At 46.2% G+C, this 17,359-nt stretch overlaps 1 protein-coding gene across 1 annotated transcript in view; it reads right to left on the reverse strand.

Annotated features, from left to right (window-relative positions):
- The window catches only part of GRID1 (glutamate ionotropic receptor delta type subunit 1), a 541,694-nt gene extending 538,503 nt beyond the window's left edge, over nucleotides 1-3,191 (reverse strand). The window contains exons 1-2 of the mRNA XM_040607383.1: nucleotides 2,841-3,191; nucleotides 481-636 (exon numbers count right to left, since the gene is read on the reverse strand). Of these exons, the coding sequence (XP_040463317.1) occupies nucleotides 481-636; nucleotides 2,841-2,919 (235 nt within the window). The 5' untranslated portion in view covers nucleotides 2,920-3,191. The remainder of the gene's footprint in view (nucleotides 1-480; nucleotides 637-2,840) is intronic.
- Between the last annotated feature and the right edge of the window lie 14,168 nt (nucleotides 3,192-17,359).

The raw sequence follows: 17,359 nt of genomic DNA on the forward strand, positions 1-17,359 counted from the left end.
GCGCCGAGCCCTCCTGCCCGGCCCCCCGGCGCCGCACGAACCACCCCTCCGTGCGCCCCCCCCTCGCCCCTCCGCGTCCACGCGTGGGCCCTGCGGGGGGGGGGGGGGGGGGGGTGCGTGGGGCGGCCTTCCCTCCGCAGCGGCAAAGGCAGGGGGCGTTTGCGGATCCAGGGGCGGCCCGGGACCCCCTGCGCGCCGCTGCCACCCGCAGCCGCGGCCGCCCGGCGCAGCGCGGGTGGCCATGGCGGGGCTGGCCAGGCGCCGCAGCCGCCGCACCGCGCCGCGCCGTCCCTCCCCTTTCCTTGTAGGACAGCGCCAACCCCCGACCGAAGAAAAGTTTCCAGCCGGGCGCCAGGACGGGTCCGGGCTGCCACCGGCGCCGAAGCGCCTCCCGCCCGCTCGGGCCGGGGTCTGCCCCCTCTCAGCCCCAGCCCGGCGCCCAGCCCACCCGCGCCGTCGGTGCCGCCGCGGGGCCCTCACCTTCCTGCACCGCATGGAAGGGGTTGTTGGCCTCTATGAGCTTGATGGAGTAAGTGATTTTCTCGCTCTGGAGGATGTCGTCATTGAGGTTCAGATCCGACACCGCCTGCTTGAACACCTCGTCGTCCTTGGCAGCATTGCCTTCGAAAATGGCACCTGAGGGGAGGAAGGCGGCGGAGGGTGAGGAGTGCTCGGCCCGTCCCGGAGCCCCTGCTCCCCCCCGGGCCGTGCCAAGCACCCTCGCACGGTGCCCGGCGGGGCCGCTGCGGGGGCACCGGGCGTCTGGGGGGTCGGGACCCACTCGTGGGCGGTCGCCGCAGGCTGCACGGCCTCGTCCCCAGCACGGGGAAGCGCAACCCTCCCCCCGGCCCCCTCTGCTCCACCGACATTCACGGAGCCCCGAACCGGAGCTGTGGCGAGGGACTCGCTTTGCCAGTGATGGGCAAGGGAGCAGACTTGGGAATTTGACCAACTTTTTGCCCACTGCTTGGCTTGCTCCCTAGGATGCTGCTGCCTTTCGGGCAGCGGTTTTATTGAGGCTCACATGCCCGCAGGAACGTGAAGGCAGGATTTGTGTCCAGTAACCTGGAAGCTTTAATTTCACTGTCCTGTTTATGCAGTTAACGTGAAAACATCTGGCGATGTGTGTTACATAAGATCCCCTCTCTACGGAGCGTGTGTGCCCGCACCAGGCTTACTGCCCTGCTCTGCGCAGCGGTGGGAGATCTTTCGTGCTGGCAGCAAAACGAGGAGGCGGGCGAGGGGAAACATGCCACATTATCCCCCTGCCTGGAAAAGTCCTGCTGATTCACACTGTGCGTGCCTGTGGCCGGAGCCTCCGTGCACTGCCCGTGTGAAATCACAGCTCTGCACACAGCAGCTCTCCTCCCCTGCCCACCGGACCGCTATTTCTGCGAGGAGTTACATGGCAGACACCTCTCGGGCTGAAGTTCTTGCGGGGAGAAGCTGAGGAGGCACCGGCCATCCGCAGGGGAAGCGGGGCCGAGAGGGAGAGCCGCGGGGGGTGCTCCGGCCACCACCCCCGCCCCCGGCCGGGGCACTACCCACGGCGGCCCCACCGCCTCCCCGCGGAGCTGGCGCCGCTGCCGCCGGGGTGTCCCCGGGCCCGGGGAGCGCCCCTGGGCCGGAGTCCCCCGCTGCGGTCAGGGCTGACCCCGTCTCCTTAATGGCTCCGCAATGCTGTCTGCCTTGGCTGCGCCCCCAGGCTCCGGAGGCGAGTAGCGCCGACCAGAGCCTCCTCCGCCGGCCCCACGGCCGCCTCTGCCGGGAAACTTGTTACAGGGCTGGTCCCTCTCTCCCCTTCCCCGCCCTGGGTCGGCATGGCACCTCCCCCCCGGCTCCGCGGAGCCCCACTCGCCGGGACCGCTGCCGCCACGGCCCCCTCCTTTTTTTTTTTTTTTTTTTTTTTCGTCTCCCATCCTCCCCGAAAGGCTAATGGGAATTACGGCTTTTCATTTCCCGGCCGTACTCCCTGCCGTCTCCTCCTCTATCATCTTCCACAAGTGATTCTCTCCCCCCTCTCCGCCCCTAAACATCCTCATTTTCGTTCCTGCTGGTACCTTTCAACACCAGCCAAAAGGTGACTGCAGAGCCTCGCTTTTGCTTGCCAGGCTTCCCGCGGACATCACCATGCCTTGCTCCCAGAAGCCATAAAAGTTCACATCAGCCTTTCCTTCGCCTCTTATTCATCCCTCTCTTCCTCCCACTGCTGATCCAGCCTTCTTGCTGCCCAGGGGTTTTAATGAGATCTTATTCAAACCCCAACAGTTGCGCGCAAAGAAACACACACGCACACACGCAGCCGCTGCAAAGCTCGCCTTTCTAACCCTTTCCCAGCCAAGTTCCCCCACCCCCCCGCATTCCGGCTCGGCTGACACCTGCTACGGCAGGGGATGGAAGCCAGGGGATTATCTCCCCGAAAGTTTTCCTTACGAGCACGTTCAGATTCCGCCTCTCCCCTGCTCGGGTGTTGGGGGTGGCTGTTTGTTTTCAGTGGCGAGGAGGCGGGGGGGGAGCTTGAGGGGGAAGAAAGCCTTTCCACGCAAACAGGTCCAAGCCCAGGCTCCCCAGCCACATGGGAGACCGCAGCGGCGGCCCCGGCGGGTCCCCCCGCCCCGTGCCCGCTCCCGGCCCGGTGCACAGCCGGCATTTCGCCCCTAACTTTACAATTGGGGGGGCGGAGAGGGATTCAGCCGCCTTTCTCGCTTCCCTCCTCCCGTCTCTCCGCGGAGTTAGGTTCAGCCGCTGCCTGTGACATTACCGCGGTTAAACGAGACGCTCCCTTCATTTATTTATCTATATACCGCGTCTCTCTCCAACCCCCCTACTCCCTCTCTTACCAATGTGGATGATGGAGTCTGCCTGCACCGAAACGCACTGAAATATCCAGGGGAAAAGCCAGAGCATCAACACTTCCATTTCCAGCCTCTCGCACAGCACATCAGCCCGGGTTTGGTGGAGAGACAGGCAGGGGAAAAGAAGAAAAAAGGCGCAAGGGCAGGTAGAGCAAGGCAGCGGGCGCGGGGGGGAGATGCCCAGGCACCCCCCCTTTGAAAAAAAAAAAAAAACAAATTCCCCCAGCACCCCAAGAATCTTCCAAGATTGAGGAAAAGGGGCGATGTGGAGAGAGGAAAAAAAAAATTAAAAAAAAGCAAGCCGGGGCTAAAAAAGCACGGAGGTAGATCCCGGGTTGGCAGGCGGCGCGGCGGAGCCTCCAGCGCTCGGTGTGTGCCGGGGCGCCGGCAGACCGCGAACTGCGGAGCGGCCCCCCCGCCGCCGCCGCCCGCCCCCCGCGCCACGTGACTGCGGAGCCTCAGCGCTCGGTGCCGCCGGGGCACGGCGCGGCGGCGGGGCGCAGGCAGTGGGGCGCCCGGCACGGAGGGGAGTTTGCAGCTCCGCCGGGGAGCGGGATGGCTGCGCAAGAACGGGGAGACTGATTGCCGTTAAATATATTTGGATATATCCAAAATTACATATATATATATATACACACACACCTCAGGGGAGAAGGGGTAGGGGGGCGATGCTTCGAGCGCGGGGAGCAGAGGCGGGGGCGAGGCCAGGCGGCTCGGAGCGCCCCGGCGGCGGGGCGCGGGCTCTTGCGCGGGGCTGCAGCCGCTGCCCGGAGGGTGCCCAGCGCTCTCCATTGCGCGGCGCTGCGCGGCCTCCCGCAGTCCCCGCCGGCCCGGGGCGCGGCACTGCGCGGCAGGACGCCCCCGGAGGTAAGGGCGCGGGGCTGCGCCCGCTGCCGCTTGCCCAACTTCGGCAACGCGGGCGACGCGGAAGCACCGCGCCGAGGGGGGGGGGGGGGGGGAAGGGGGGGTACCCCTTCCTCCTGCCACAAGCTCGGACCCAGGACATGATCCGCGTTTGACGAGCAAGGTGGAAATGCAAGATTTTTACCCCAGCGCTGGGGGAGGAGGGGCTGGGGGAGAAAAGTGGTACAGCGAAACCGTTTCTTGTTTTGTTTTGTTCTGGCTTTCAATGAAATCTAATTCATAAATTGGACATGCTCAGGCTCAGAAGACTAATTCATCCCCTAAAACAAACGCATCAGTGATTGCAGGCACCCAAACGTGACAAGCGTCTCAATATACCAAGGATCCAGAGGAAACAAATTCATTCAGGAGCCCGAAACGTAATTAAAACTACTGCCAAGAAAATGAGGTGAGAGCAGGCTGCTACCACGATTATGAAGTGACTGCGGGGCTGAGGCACGGACCGCTATAGCGATACATATAGATAATGTCAGCATTCGGGTCACAAGAGGCAGAGCGATTCCTGGAGGTCGCCGTCTTGCAAGCGCCGGTCGAGTAACGGCTGGGGGCCGCATCCTGCCGCGGGGCCGCATCCTGCCCCGGGCCGGCAGCGCCGGTGCTGCGGGCCCCGCCGCCAAAGGATGCGGCCAAGTCGGCTCAGCCCGGTGGCTCGGCCTCAGAGGGGCCAACTGTCCGTTTCCCCCATCCTTACACCACCGCGGTCACGTAAACTCAGCACACTTTGTAACCATCACCTGTACACACGCTACTATGTCCTCCAGACTTGGCAGTGCCTGCCTGCATGAGGGAGTGCTGCAATGTATTTATTTAATATAGAAAACATTTTTCCCTACAGAGCACAGTATGGCAAAAACTGCTTAATGCTTAGGAGTAGGCAATATAGGTAAGCTTTACAATGTCTGGGGGGCAGAAGGGGGAGGGAACACGGTATAGATGGAGCAGAGCAAAAGGGAAGGAAGTCGAAATGGAAATGATATGAACACGAATCCCTGTTGATCCACATGCGTCAACAGCCTCCAGTTCAGTGGTAGTTACAAGCACAGCTTTTGAACAGGGAAAAGCAGGGGGTAAATAAAAAAAGATATACTTTTAAATGTATAAATCACTTGTTAACTACTCCTGCTTACAGTCCTTGTCTTAAATACGCAGTTTCACACTGATCAATGCAGGATGACATCCACTATATGCTGTATTTCATGTAATAAAAACACTTAATCCAGATAATTGGCTTCTGGGACAAAGATCAATAGAAATGTTCCTTATTTGACTATGTTAGCAAGTCAAAATTAATTCTAATTTACATTTGCTTCAAATCAATATGCACTTAGTGACTTACACAGGTTCCTTAAAAAGTTAAGCACCTATATTGACCACAGTCATATATATGTCAGTAACAAGTACATGTGTGGGAATTAGAGGGCAGGGGGAAAGCATTACCATAGAACCAAGCTCTGACTTCCATAGAGGAACGGACTTTAAATTTACTTGTGTTTGAGAAGCGCTTTGGCATCCTAGCCTGAAACCTGTAGAAATATGCAGCTATTAACCCCGCGATTTATGCGGGCATCCAAACACCAGTCAGTTACACTCCAAGCACTTGGGAAGAGGCTTGCCTCTTACTTAAGTTTGTACAGTGTGGTCTTGTCCTCAGCTGAAATGCCTCTGGCTGCTATTTTAATAATAGTAAAATGGTAATATAAAATATTAAAAATTTGAACCCAGTGAATTGGACAAGTTACAAAATTTCCTGTGAAGTCTTTGAGCAAACACACTGCATGCAGAAAAGGATCCAGTCCCAGCCAAGAGGGGGGAAAAAAGGGCAGGAGCCCAGAATATTGGAACACAGACCAACTGAAACAGGTCCCACAAAGGGCAGAAGACTATCTGTCACAGCCAGAGGACAACAAATAAGGAAGATGCCTAGAAGAAATCTCAAATGCCATAAGACCTATTGTGTAACATGCAAAATACAGTGAGACCAAAATGGATCCATCACACCAAAGAAGAACTGCAACTTCAGCAGCATCTCTCTAAGATGGAGAGTTGCAGCATCAAAACTTCATTGTGTCTAGTCTTAAACTTCAGTCAGGGTGCATTACCTTTTCCTTCCCATTATCTGCATTATCTTTTCTTTCTCTTTTCCCTTTCTGCTCTTTCTTGTGTGTGGGGTGTGTGTGTGGGGGGGGGGTGTGTTTGTTTGTTGTTGTTGTTTTTTAACTTTGGCTTGGACAATGCTTTCCATAACACTTAATTGCCTCCCCTATTATTTCTCTCCTTCCAAAAAAGCTATCGATGTTGCATTTCTAAGCCCAGAATAAATGAGAGAGCTCATTTCAATTCTGCCATTCATCGTTCGCAATCAGAAGAGCGCTGACATTTTGCGGTGGGTGTACATTGTTTAGATGCAACCAGACAGCACTAAAAGGCTAATCCATTTGCCAACATTTTACATATTAAGAACGTTGTAAGTCACCATGATACTCCATCATCATCATGTAGGGAACAACTCATTACACATTATTACGTAAGGTACCACTGCATTTACAGTGCCAATGGAAGAAAGCATCTCATTAGGAATACAACAAGGTAAATACCCAACTCAAGTGACAGTCACTATTCAAAGTTCAACTCCGTGGCAACAGATGCAATTCTATACACATCTCTAACAGCTCTATTGCCTTTGCAAACCACTATGGTGATTTTAAGCTAACCTATCGTGAGCTATTGCTGTGCTTATTTCTATTGTCAGAACAAACGTGGTATGAAACCTGTACCGAATAAGTTTTGCTACCACAAGAAAATGGCTTGAGTAAGGCTCCAAAAACTACATTGCAATTAGAAATATAGAATATCCCAGAAAGCTGAAATTAAAGGCTTGTGCAGCACCACACTCTGAGCCTTGCACCCATGGCTCTGTCCCTCCGTGCTGCCGCAAGAATGAGGCACATTTTGAAAGACATCGCCGGAACTATAGCTGCGTCATATGCCTGGATCTGGAAAGCCCCTCATGTTTACTGAGCATTTACAAAGCTGCTTCATAAGCATGAGCTCTGCAAGACCAGAACGCTGGGACTTCTATCACATCATAGCCTATGCTCAGAATAAATGGAGTCCTCCAAAATTCAGCATTTTTCTTGTCTTCTCCCAACTTCCACCCATCTGTTATAGCTAAGCTGTGGCTTCCCCACATATAACTTGGGGCAAAATTAAGTGCTTAAAGACACATGAAAAGTATTGGAGGGAAATTCTGGTTCTTGTTTGGGAAGGGGAAGAAAAAAAAAAGAAGACTCACAGCCTAGATAGTTTAGACAACAGAAATATTCTCCAAAGCTGCTCCTAGCATTTTCTTAAGTATCTTTAACTCTAGCAACAGGAAGTGGAGGTGATGGCAATTTTCTAGTCCCCCTAGACTAGATAATCCATAATGGTCCACATATTTACACCTAGCTAAGGTAAGAGCTAGCCTAAATAGCTGTATACATGTAGCAATGATTATTATTCCTTCTGAAAGTGAATGGGACCCCTCCTCTGTAGCAGTTACACAAGCATAAAGATGAAGCAAATGTCTCCAATTGTTAGCTGTTTAGTCTATGCAGTTGGAAGAAAGAAAACAATAGATAATCAAAGGATTCTAATACAAAATATGATAATACTCTTCTTCCTTCCCCAATAGCCAAGACGTCTACCATTAACACACACAAAAAAAGTCAAATTTCATTGCATTTTAGAATAAGAAATTTAACATCTCTGCTTCTCCTATCTTCGTAGATGTTTATGTTTAAAAAGCTGTTTGTTGTCATTCTCCTGTGGTGAAAACCAGAGATTTCAGTTGTTTTATTGAAGCTTCCTTTAGCTTATTGAAACCTTTTTTTCTCTTTCCATGGTTAGTATAGTACGGCAATCTTCCAGGAGTAAATGAACTAGGTATCTCTGTAAGAGGCTGCTGAATTAGAGTTCTTTGTGGGACAGTTGACATTCTTGATTAATTTGTTGTGTGCCAACTAACAATCTGAAATTTTGCAACAGTCAATACTTTATTTGGATTGACATATCTCTTAAGATGCCATAAAGAAGGCAAAGCACTAGTATTTCCACATTTATACCTGATTTAATTCAGCAGAGTACACACAGCCTAGATTTAATTCATACTTATGTTTGCTTAATTCCATCAGTTCAATATCTGTTGCATCTTGATAAGATACATATTTACTTCCCTATTCTTTTCCTCCAGCTCTGTCTTCTCACAACCTATTTTTCTTTAACAGGCATTTTCTTTACAACAGATGAGGGCCCATTAGGCTTTTCCAGTCTCCCACATTTTCCTAGTTGCATAAATGCACTCCTCATGTAGCCTAAGGCAAGCTGTATCAGTGTTGGTAAATTTAATCTCTATCTTGGCATTTGTGTTTAATAAACACTTTGATTCAGAAGGAACTCAAAGGAATCTGTTAATTCACAACATTTTAATTCTAACAAGATGTATTTTGTAGAGACCTCTAACTCACAGGTGGGCAAAGAATCCTTTGTCATTTGGGATGTGAGTGTAACACAGTTAAAGGAAAAAGCCTTTCTGCCTCAGTGCTAAGCAAGCTCCTTGTCATTATATCCAATGGACACTAATTGAAAAAGGCTAAACTTGCTGAACTCTGTAAGCTTGTTTTCCTGAGCAGGGATACTTCTTTCTTAAAAAAAAAAAAAAAAAAAAAAGGAACCAAGTAGGTACAGTTACCATCTTTGTTACAGTACAGATACATAAGGATTCAAGCTCCCCAAGTAAAAGTGTGTGCTATCCATAATTTAATAGTAGCTCTATCAAGGTAATCTCTGAACTAACTTCATTGACACTCATCTGAGGCATGGGGCAGAGTGGAATTTACAAGATTCTGCACCAAACAGGTACAATCTTCTCGAGGGAACTCCTGCTCTCAGATGTTAAGGCAGACAAGAGAGTAGAAATGATACTGTATCCATTGTCCAACTGGTTACAAGTTGTTAAAAAACATCTTGCATGCCCCTTATTGATCCATCCACACTATACACACTCTCCAGTCTCATGAGCTGTTCAATGAGCTGCCTATTACAGATGATGAGACATTGCTAGGACAGCTGTCCTCTGCCATCACAGCTTCCCAAAGGGGTAGGCAGATCTGAAATGGAAAACTAAAACAAGGAAAAACCCAGATCTCATTACTTGTGTAGCAACCATAAGTGTGTGCTGACTGATCTCACACTTTCTCGGGTAATAATAGGCTAAGAACGACAGCTGCATTGTACAGATACTTCACTGTCAATACATTTCCCCATACTCCCACTATTGCAAACCTTATCAACACCTGACCATAAGAATATATCCTTGCTTTGTTAGAACTGATTGAACTGCAGGGTGGGTATATCAGCCAGAGGAAAAAGCAAGTTGCTAGAAGTTATCCTGTATTTCACTTCGGTTGGCTGAAGACTCTGGAAAAGTCCTATTCTTGCTACTTCTCACTTCACCCATCTAAACAGTAACAAAACCAGTAAAGTAGATGCTGTTGCATGGCGAGGCAGATAGCCAGTAAAGTCCAAACGTGCATTTGAAAAGTTCTGCCCTCCAGCCAAGACACGGTAACTGATCTTGCGTTTGTTCCTATTTCACTGCAAACTCCATTGAGAAGTGATGTAAGCAGAAAGATATTGCTGCAAGCCAGGAACTTGAACACTGTCCTTTGATGCATCTCAGGCAAAGAATAGGGACCTTTTCAATTGCACTAACGCAGTCCTTTGCCATCGCTAAATACTGATGTTGTTTGTGTGTGTGGAGTCCTTTAAAAGCCTTACAATGGAAAGTACTCTAAGTGGAAAGTAATTTTATCTTTAAGAAAACCTGATCTTTCTCAACAGTCCGTTCTAAACCATATTATTTTTAATGACCGTCTCACAATGGGCCACTTCTCCCAGCTGGTAAGGTCTCTCTTTTGGCTTGCAGTCCTGTGTCATGGAGTATTTTTTTTCCCCAGCATGTTTTTGCAACATCTACTTTGCAGCCATTTGTATAAACAAGAGCATATCTGCCTTTGCAGTGACTCCATTAGCATTAATGACAGTCACACACACAGAGGAGGAGAGAATATACCTGGGATTTGTGTTCTCTTCAGGAAAAGGTTGCCAGTTATGGAGTGCATAATTCAAACTCATGTTACCAGGAAGGGATGAAATGAAGATATTTTTTCATCAGTTTAATTCTTATTGTATGGCAGACTTCAAAATAAAACCTAGTAAAGCCTTTGCTTATTGTATTTTTGTCTCAGAGAAAAGAAAAGGGTGGAGAAAAAAAGAAGTCACACCAACCAGTGTGGTAACTGTCATGGTATTTCTTAAGTTTCCTCCTCAAAAAAGGGGATATTTTTCAAAGGCAGTGCAGTCCAGCCATTGGGGTAGAGGGGCCATGATTCCTGGGCTCCATTCCCACCACAGTCACCGATTCATTTCATGACTAATTGAGTGGACTGTTGCGTGAACATTGTATTCACTTCTCAATTTAAGGGTGAACAAGAACATCAAGTTCCTTTCCTCAGTTACGCCACTCAGTCAGCTGGCCTACTTCTCTAGGTGGTGTAGGGGAAACACAGTAGTTTTATTTTTGGCTGGTCAAACAGGTAATTTTAAGTCATTTCAAGTTTGTAACTCATACAGAGACTAGAAAATGTTTTCTCATATTTAAAGTAATTACAAACAGACAATCTTCATGTGGTCCTTTGGACCAGCCCATTCCATGTAGCAGAGTCTGCAATACAAACGTTCAGTATCCAAGCTCCATTGCTGACCTGAGTGACAGGCCTTCAGCTGTTTAATGATTTTTTTTTTCTTTTTTTCCAATTTTTTTAACCAGAGGGGAGGGGATGAGACATTATATTGAGATGGATAGCAAAGGCTCCAGAGACAAGCCCACCCAAAATTACAAGCTGGTTATATTCAGCTACATTAAATCACTTCTTCAATTCTGATAGAGTAGGCACTTGAACTAGGTCTCCCACCTGAGAAAGGGGTGTCCTTATGACTAGGTGTTGGGGAAGGAGCAGGGGAAGACTGTGCACCTCTTTTGAGAAAGAGAAAAAATAAAACCACCTTGAAATATTTCATTTGACTTGGTGAGAAAGGGAGAAGAGAAGAGAAAAAGAAAAGCACACAGCTTCCTTCCTACTTCTAGGCTGTAGAGAGTATTTGTGTGTATGAACAGAGTAACACCTTTCTAATGCAGATTTCCCTGTCTCAAGAAGTTTCTTTACATCAGGTTGATTTTCTGTGGGCATTTTATGCTGCTTCCTGAAAAGTAGCTACTTCCATGGATATGCCTGCCTATGAACACACCCAGGCATTCACAACCTTTCCAATGGCTGAAGTCACATAAGCTGCATTCTTACTGATGCCTCAACCCTTCACCACCTATCCATTGCCATTTACACAGCCTCAGTTGAAATCATAAGTGCGTGTCAGATACGTTTGCGGTAGTCTTTATAATGTGGCCTGTGGAAACAGGCAATCCAGAACCACATGGCTTTGTAGCATTCCACATCGCACTGCTTCGGTGTAACTGCTGTAGCAGAGATGTTTAAACCACAGAAAGAAATACAAATTAGCTTAAGAACTCCAAAACAGTTCCGTTCCTGTTACAGAATACCTGAAATCACTGGAAACAACGACCTGCTTTTGTTGATTCCTATTCAAAATGATCTTAAATCTATTACTCTACACACTTGACTCACCAGTTCTGAGAGAAAGAATATAAAGAGGCCCAAACGTGGTTTTTTTCTGTTCTTCTGACAACCTGGAGATACTGCAGTAGAGGATTTATGCAAAGGGCAGGGAGGATAAAAAACAGGCACCACTTTAAGCATCCAGCACTCCATGAGTCACAGTCCTTGTCACAGCACCCTTGTGAAACCACTGACCAATGGTTTCTGAAGTTTCCAAGTTCTCCGATATTTTCATAATATCATTATATACACTCTATCATGCTCCCAATCTAAACTGTGCTGCATTATACAGCAATGTATTATACTACAGTTATATACTATCCAGCTGAATGCAAGTCTGCAGTTGAAATAGCTTTGCTGCAGTGCTGTATTATCACACATGACTATACCAGGCAACATTGATTTTTAAGTAATGGCATTGATTACAACTCTTATTTTTAAAATGCTAGCAGGATACAACCCTTAGATAAGTACTTTAAGACCAAATTTGAATTGCATTTCCCAGCAGCTCTCCTTTCTTTACAGGGACTATATAATAGAATTACACGTAATGCTACTGACTTCAACACGTATTAAGGATTTACACCAGTATGGTTTCAGCAATATGGGCTTTTAGCACTTACACGACTATAATATGCTTTAGATTATTTTTTTTTAATGCAAAACCCTCCCCCCTCCCCCTCCCAGCTAAGAAAGAAGCTTGTTTTCCTGAGAGATTAATTTAATAAATTGAATTTGACCTTCTAGGGCATACTTAGGTAGGATTTCTGCTCCCTGGAAACACAGGCAGATTCTTAAGATACTGCTCCAAGTCATGCAAAAATCTAAAAGCAAGCAAGCAAACCACTCTTGGAAGAACATTTTACAATAATAAAGGGCGGGGGGGGGGGGGGGGGGGGGGCAGGGAGCGGGGAGACAACCTCAAACCCAAAGCATATCCTTGCACCTACATTTTAAATTACATACTTGAGGACTTGAGGGCATAAAATCATTACAGAGTTTTCATGCTCCTAAGTAGTCCTCCAGATTTATCACCACCATATCATTACTTGACCAGTTTCCCTGGGGTGCTACTTACTCCATTCCAAAAATAACTTTTAAATACCTCTCCAAGATTTCTATGCAGATTGTGCTTTTGTTCTCATATCCTCAGTGGCTCCCAAGTTGGTAAAAATCTCCTAGTTATCTTACTGCTCTGCCAGCTTAATCCCAGTTTGTAAAGTGGGTTTCTTGCAATAATGCACAAGGACCATACTTCTCCACTTCTGGCTTCTTCCTGCCAGGAAGGCTGTAGAATGCATCAATGCCTTCACCTGTTCCATCTGCAGATAGGTGAAATCTGTTACCCAACTATCTAAACACCCTTTTCCTCACACAGTAGATGGAGAAAACCCAAGAATAGTCAGTCCTACCACAAACTCCTTGTTTCACCCTCAGGACTTGTAAACATCAGGAGTACAGAAACCTGAAGTACACAGTGATCTTTTTGTCGTGTGTTACAATAAAGGAAGATTCTGTTTCTGAGCCTTGTTTGGAGCATTACCTCTAAATTGTTGTTAGTCACTTGTGCTTTTGATAGACTTACTATTATGGATAAATTGCGTTTTACTTTCCTCGGTGGTTTGTTCAGAAAGCTTTGAATCCACCACCTGCCTCAGGCTAATTAAGTAACATAGGTTTCCCTCTCAAGGGGCAGAGTGACAGTCAAGGTGCAAAGAAATCCAGTAGAAACACTAACTGAAGATGCATCCATTATTGAATCACTTCATATAGTTCCCTACAATTTACCAAGTAAAATGCATTTAGGAGAGATGGGTGGCATAACAGCATTTGCCACTCTTAAGCCCTTTTGCTTACTCCAAGCCTCTTTCCAGCCCACATTTATAGTTTTTTTCCTCAACTAAGGCAAACCAGTCCTAAGAAATGAATAAAAGCCATAGCTGCTCTACCATCTTCGTCTACATCAACTAAAATAACAGAGGTAACAATGTGGCAGAGGAGGACCAGCAGCAGCAAGGGCCATCCATAGTCCTCCTGAAGCCTGAAAACTTTCTGCATTTTATTTAAGAACAGTCCACACAACAGAGTGACTTGTCCTCCCTTCAGTGTGGGGCAAACACAAAATTTCCATACAACAAAAGAAAGTCAGATTGGCCTAGGATCTCCACAGTGACACTGTCACTTCTCCACATGTCCCTCATTTCACTGCCATGGTTGTTCAGAGCCTTACCCCACCCAGAGGAATGCAATTGCTCTCAGCATTATTACACTGTGGAGAGCTGTTGGCCAGTTTTGCTTCAGCCACTCAACCTTCTCACGCTGCTCTGTTGCCACCTACTTAGATATTATTTTTTTCCTGAAAGCTCAGAAGTTCCTTTTACTGCAAACTAGCTACCGAACACCTTTGCACTATACAAATATAAGAAGCCTCTTAAGAAATACATTAGAGACACCTTTTAGTGAACTTTTACCTCCCTGTAATTCCATGTTGAAGAGAAATGGTGTTATAGTAATGAAAAATTGTAACAAAACCTATCACCACTAAAGCATGTTTCTTGGTACATTTTATCAATTCACAGTTATGTCCTCTCATCCATTTAAGAAAACAAACCTTTGTTTTCTTAAAAACTTTACAAGCATATGTAATTATTAGGTGCAGTACTTAACTGACATATATTTTCCCCACAAGTGTTCTTCTTTTCATCCCAGCATGCCCAAGACATGCAGTTCAACAAATTTTTGGCAACGTCTAATATATGTTAGTAACGAAGAATTTTTGTCTTCCTCATTCAAAGTGAAAGTGGATATGATTGCATAGATTTTCTGTAATAATATGGGATGAGTAACTTCACATTATAATCTGGACTCAGTATTGTTTTCAACAGTGGCATTTCTGCCCCCCAGAAGATGAAGCCCTCCATCAGTGACATCGTTCCTTTTCTTTTTGCCCACCCACCCTTATCATTGCCTGACTAAAATCACATAAGCAGAAATAAAAATCTATCCGGTCCTTCAAAGTCACAGATCATCATCTCATCGTGCACTCATACTAATCTAGATCATTACTAGTAAAAATTGCAAGACCAGAAGTTTCCATTCTGTGGATACATACTCTGGCTGTGTAGGCCAACCATAGGGCCAACTGCCACTAGATGGAGAACAACCCTAGATATTTGCCGAAGTGTTAAAGAGCTGGAAAATGCAAGCAGCCCTGCTCCCCACGGAGGTTAAGCTGTGTGAGTGACTCCTGCATAACACCTGCTAACCAGACACACATCCACAGCTTCTCTCACTTTCCGTAGCAGTAGCCTGTCTGTTCAATTCCATCAGCAGTTACCACTGTGTCTTATTGTGTTTTGACCTATATGGCCTGAGAGGATGCATTTTAAAAAACACAGTGAATGATTTTTTTATTTTGACTTCTAAATGCCGGAATGGAAGTTCTCACTATCTGCAGTTAGAAGTGAAACGTGATTTTCTGTGCACAGGATGAAAACACCCTTCTATTGATGAAGATAGCAACACACCAGCTCAAACGATTTTCCATTAGCACACAATCAAACTTCATATTGCTTATAGAGGGGAAACAGATCTGGAAACTGCCTGAGACTAAAAGGGACTCTGGGACACTGGTGAGGAAAGAAAAACAAGAGGCAAGCAAATTTCTCATCTGTTGGTTTCTGCAACCTTGAGCTCATCTTGTTGCAATGTAGTGGAATAAATCTGTTCTGTGCATTTATGGATTTCATTTCAAGGCTGAACAAGAAAAAAATCATTTAAATAGCCATAGTTGTACTAAGATGATTCACTATACAGTTTTACTAAACTAATTAAAGATGGAATAATACTATGAAAAAAATTGAGTGAACAGTTACAATTAAATCAATAGGTTCAAAGGATCAGATCACTAAATACAGCAACAGATAACCAAATCAGCTCACAAGAAGAATAAGCTTTCTAGCTCACAGGAAAAAAGGATGAATTGCTTTGGTTTAGTGCTCTACAGACAGGATTTAAAGGAAGACCCAGCTCACTTTCAAAACAAGACCACAGCCAGCACTAGCTTGTATGTAGTTCATAAACCATGCTAGTGAGGAGCACAGGCAACTGCTCGGTATACTGTTTCAGATCTCAAGAGACAATAAAATACAGGTGCGGTAACGAAGCCAAATGGCCAGCACTAGGTCTGCCCTCAAACTCAACCCAAAAGAAGTTTCCTAACACTGGGGTGGTATCCCCAATGTTAGGATACCAATTGGGTTCCTAACCCTTTTAACCAGTGAGGCTGTGTTTACTGGACTTCACAACAATGTCACTTCCCACTTATCCTTCATTGTTATCATATACTTCTGCATAGTGATAATTCTTCTTTTACAGTAGCCAAAAGATGACCTTTAACAGCAGCTTTGTAGCTTTACTGCTTAATGTCCTCAAAAACCTCCTAATTCACTGAAGCGTTTGCATTTGGTCTTAGGAAATTTCTTAAGGTGGTCTGTCCACACACCTGCTAATGCAACATGTGGTTCTGTACACAACAGAACCTCACAGGACCATTTTATGAACTTACAGTGTAGCTTCCTTATTATTAATTTTGGCCTCTGTTCTCTACCAGCATGTCTACTATCATGGAATACAGGTTTTGTTGGGGTTTTTTATATTTTAAAACCTTGAAGAATAGGTGAAAAAGTGACTGAAACACACACATACGCTGCAAACACCCAAAAGTGGGAAACGCTTTTGCAAAACTGGTCAGAAAAATAAAATACAGAGGTCTCCCTTTAGAAACAAGACATTAAAAAAAATAAGAGGTCTCCTTTCTATTGCCTCATTTCTCAGTCTCTAGCTCACACAGTAGCCATAAAGTCTTCACCAGTTTGAAACACATTAAATTTCTTCAGGCCAATTTCTTAGCAGTAGCTCAAATTTTCACTTCTCCATTTCTTTTTCATTTTCCCACCAGTGAAAAGTTTATCAAGAATATTCTTGCAAAGCCTGTGGCTTCCTCTAGCACTTTGATAATGATGTGCAAGTTAGAACAGAATCCAGCCTTCTATATCTCATCGCTCTAAAAAGACAACAGGAACAAAAAAATCAATTTGTTGTTTACGATTTAATGATCAACCTCATAGACAAGGGCAAACTGGTTGACTGTGCAGGTCTGTGAGCTCATCTCAGGGACAGTTTTAAGACCAGGCTTTGAACTGGTTTTCCTCTCACCACCACACTGGCTGGATTAACCCAGTCCCCTCTACAGCCACAGCACAAGCTCTGGTTCTAAGAAGGGATCCAGAGAGCCAACACGGCTCTCAGGGCCAGCCTACGGCAGCAGAGTGGTCACACCACAGAAAATGTAGTTCTACCTATAAATAGCCACTCACAGCCACAGGTCCAAATCCCAGTTCTATGATAATTCTTTATGCATTTTGACTAATAGACAAATAGCTATTAATGAAACTATTATCACGCTACTGCTCTTGCTCCTCATTAAGACAAAGAGGCAGTTTGATTCCTTTCATGACATTATGTGCTGACAAACAGTGCAAAACAATTCACAAAAGAGCAAAGCTTCCCTTTGTATGTTTGCAAGAAATATTCCTTACAAAAATAAGTATTTTCCGGAATAAAAATACAGGAACATCTAAAATAATTACCACTCTATGTGTAAAAATCAACCCCCGACTGCCACAAGCCAAAATAAATGTTGGTAGGAACCATCTTCCCTCTTGAAAGCTGAGAAAGTTATATGACCTGTTATCTGGGGAGAGGTGAATATTTGCCAAGGAATCACTAGGAACTGCTAACGCAAAACCATTACATGGATATAGCATCGGCAAGGCCTTAAATAAG

The sequence above is a fragment of the Falco naumanni genome, chromosome 9, assembly GCF_017639655.2.
Source record: "Falco naumanni isolate bFalNau1 chromosome 9, bFalNau1.pat, whole genome shotgun sequence".
Classification (NCBI taxonomy): Eukaryota; Metazoa; Chordata; class Aves; order Falconiformes; family Falconidae; genus Falco; species Falco naumanni.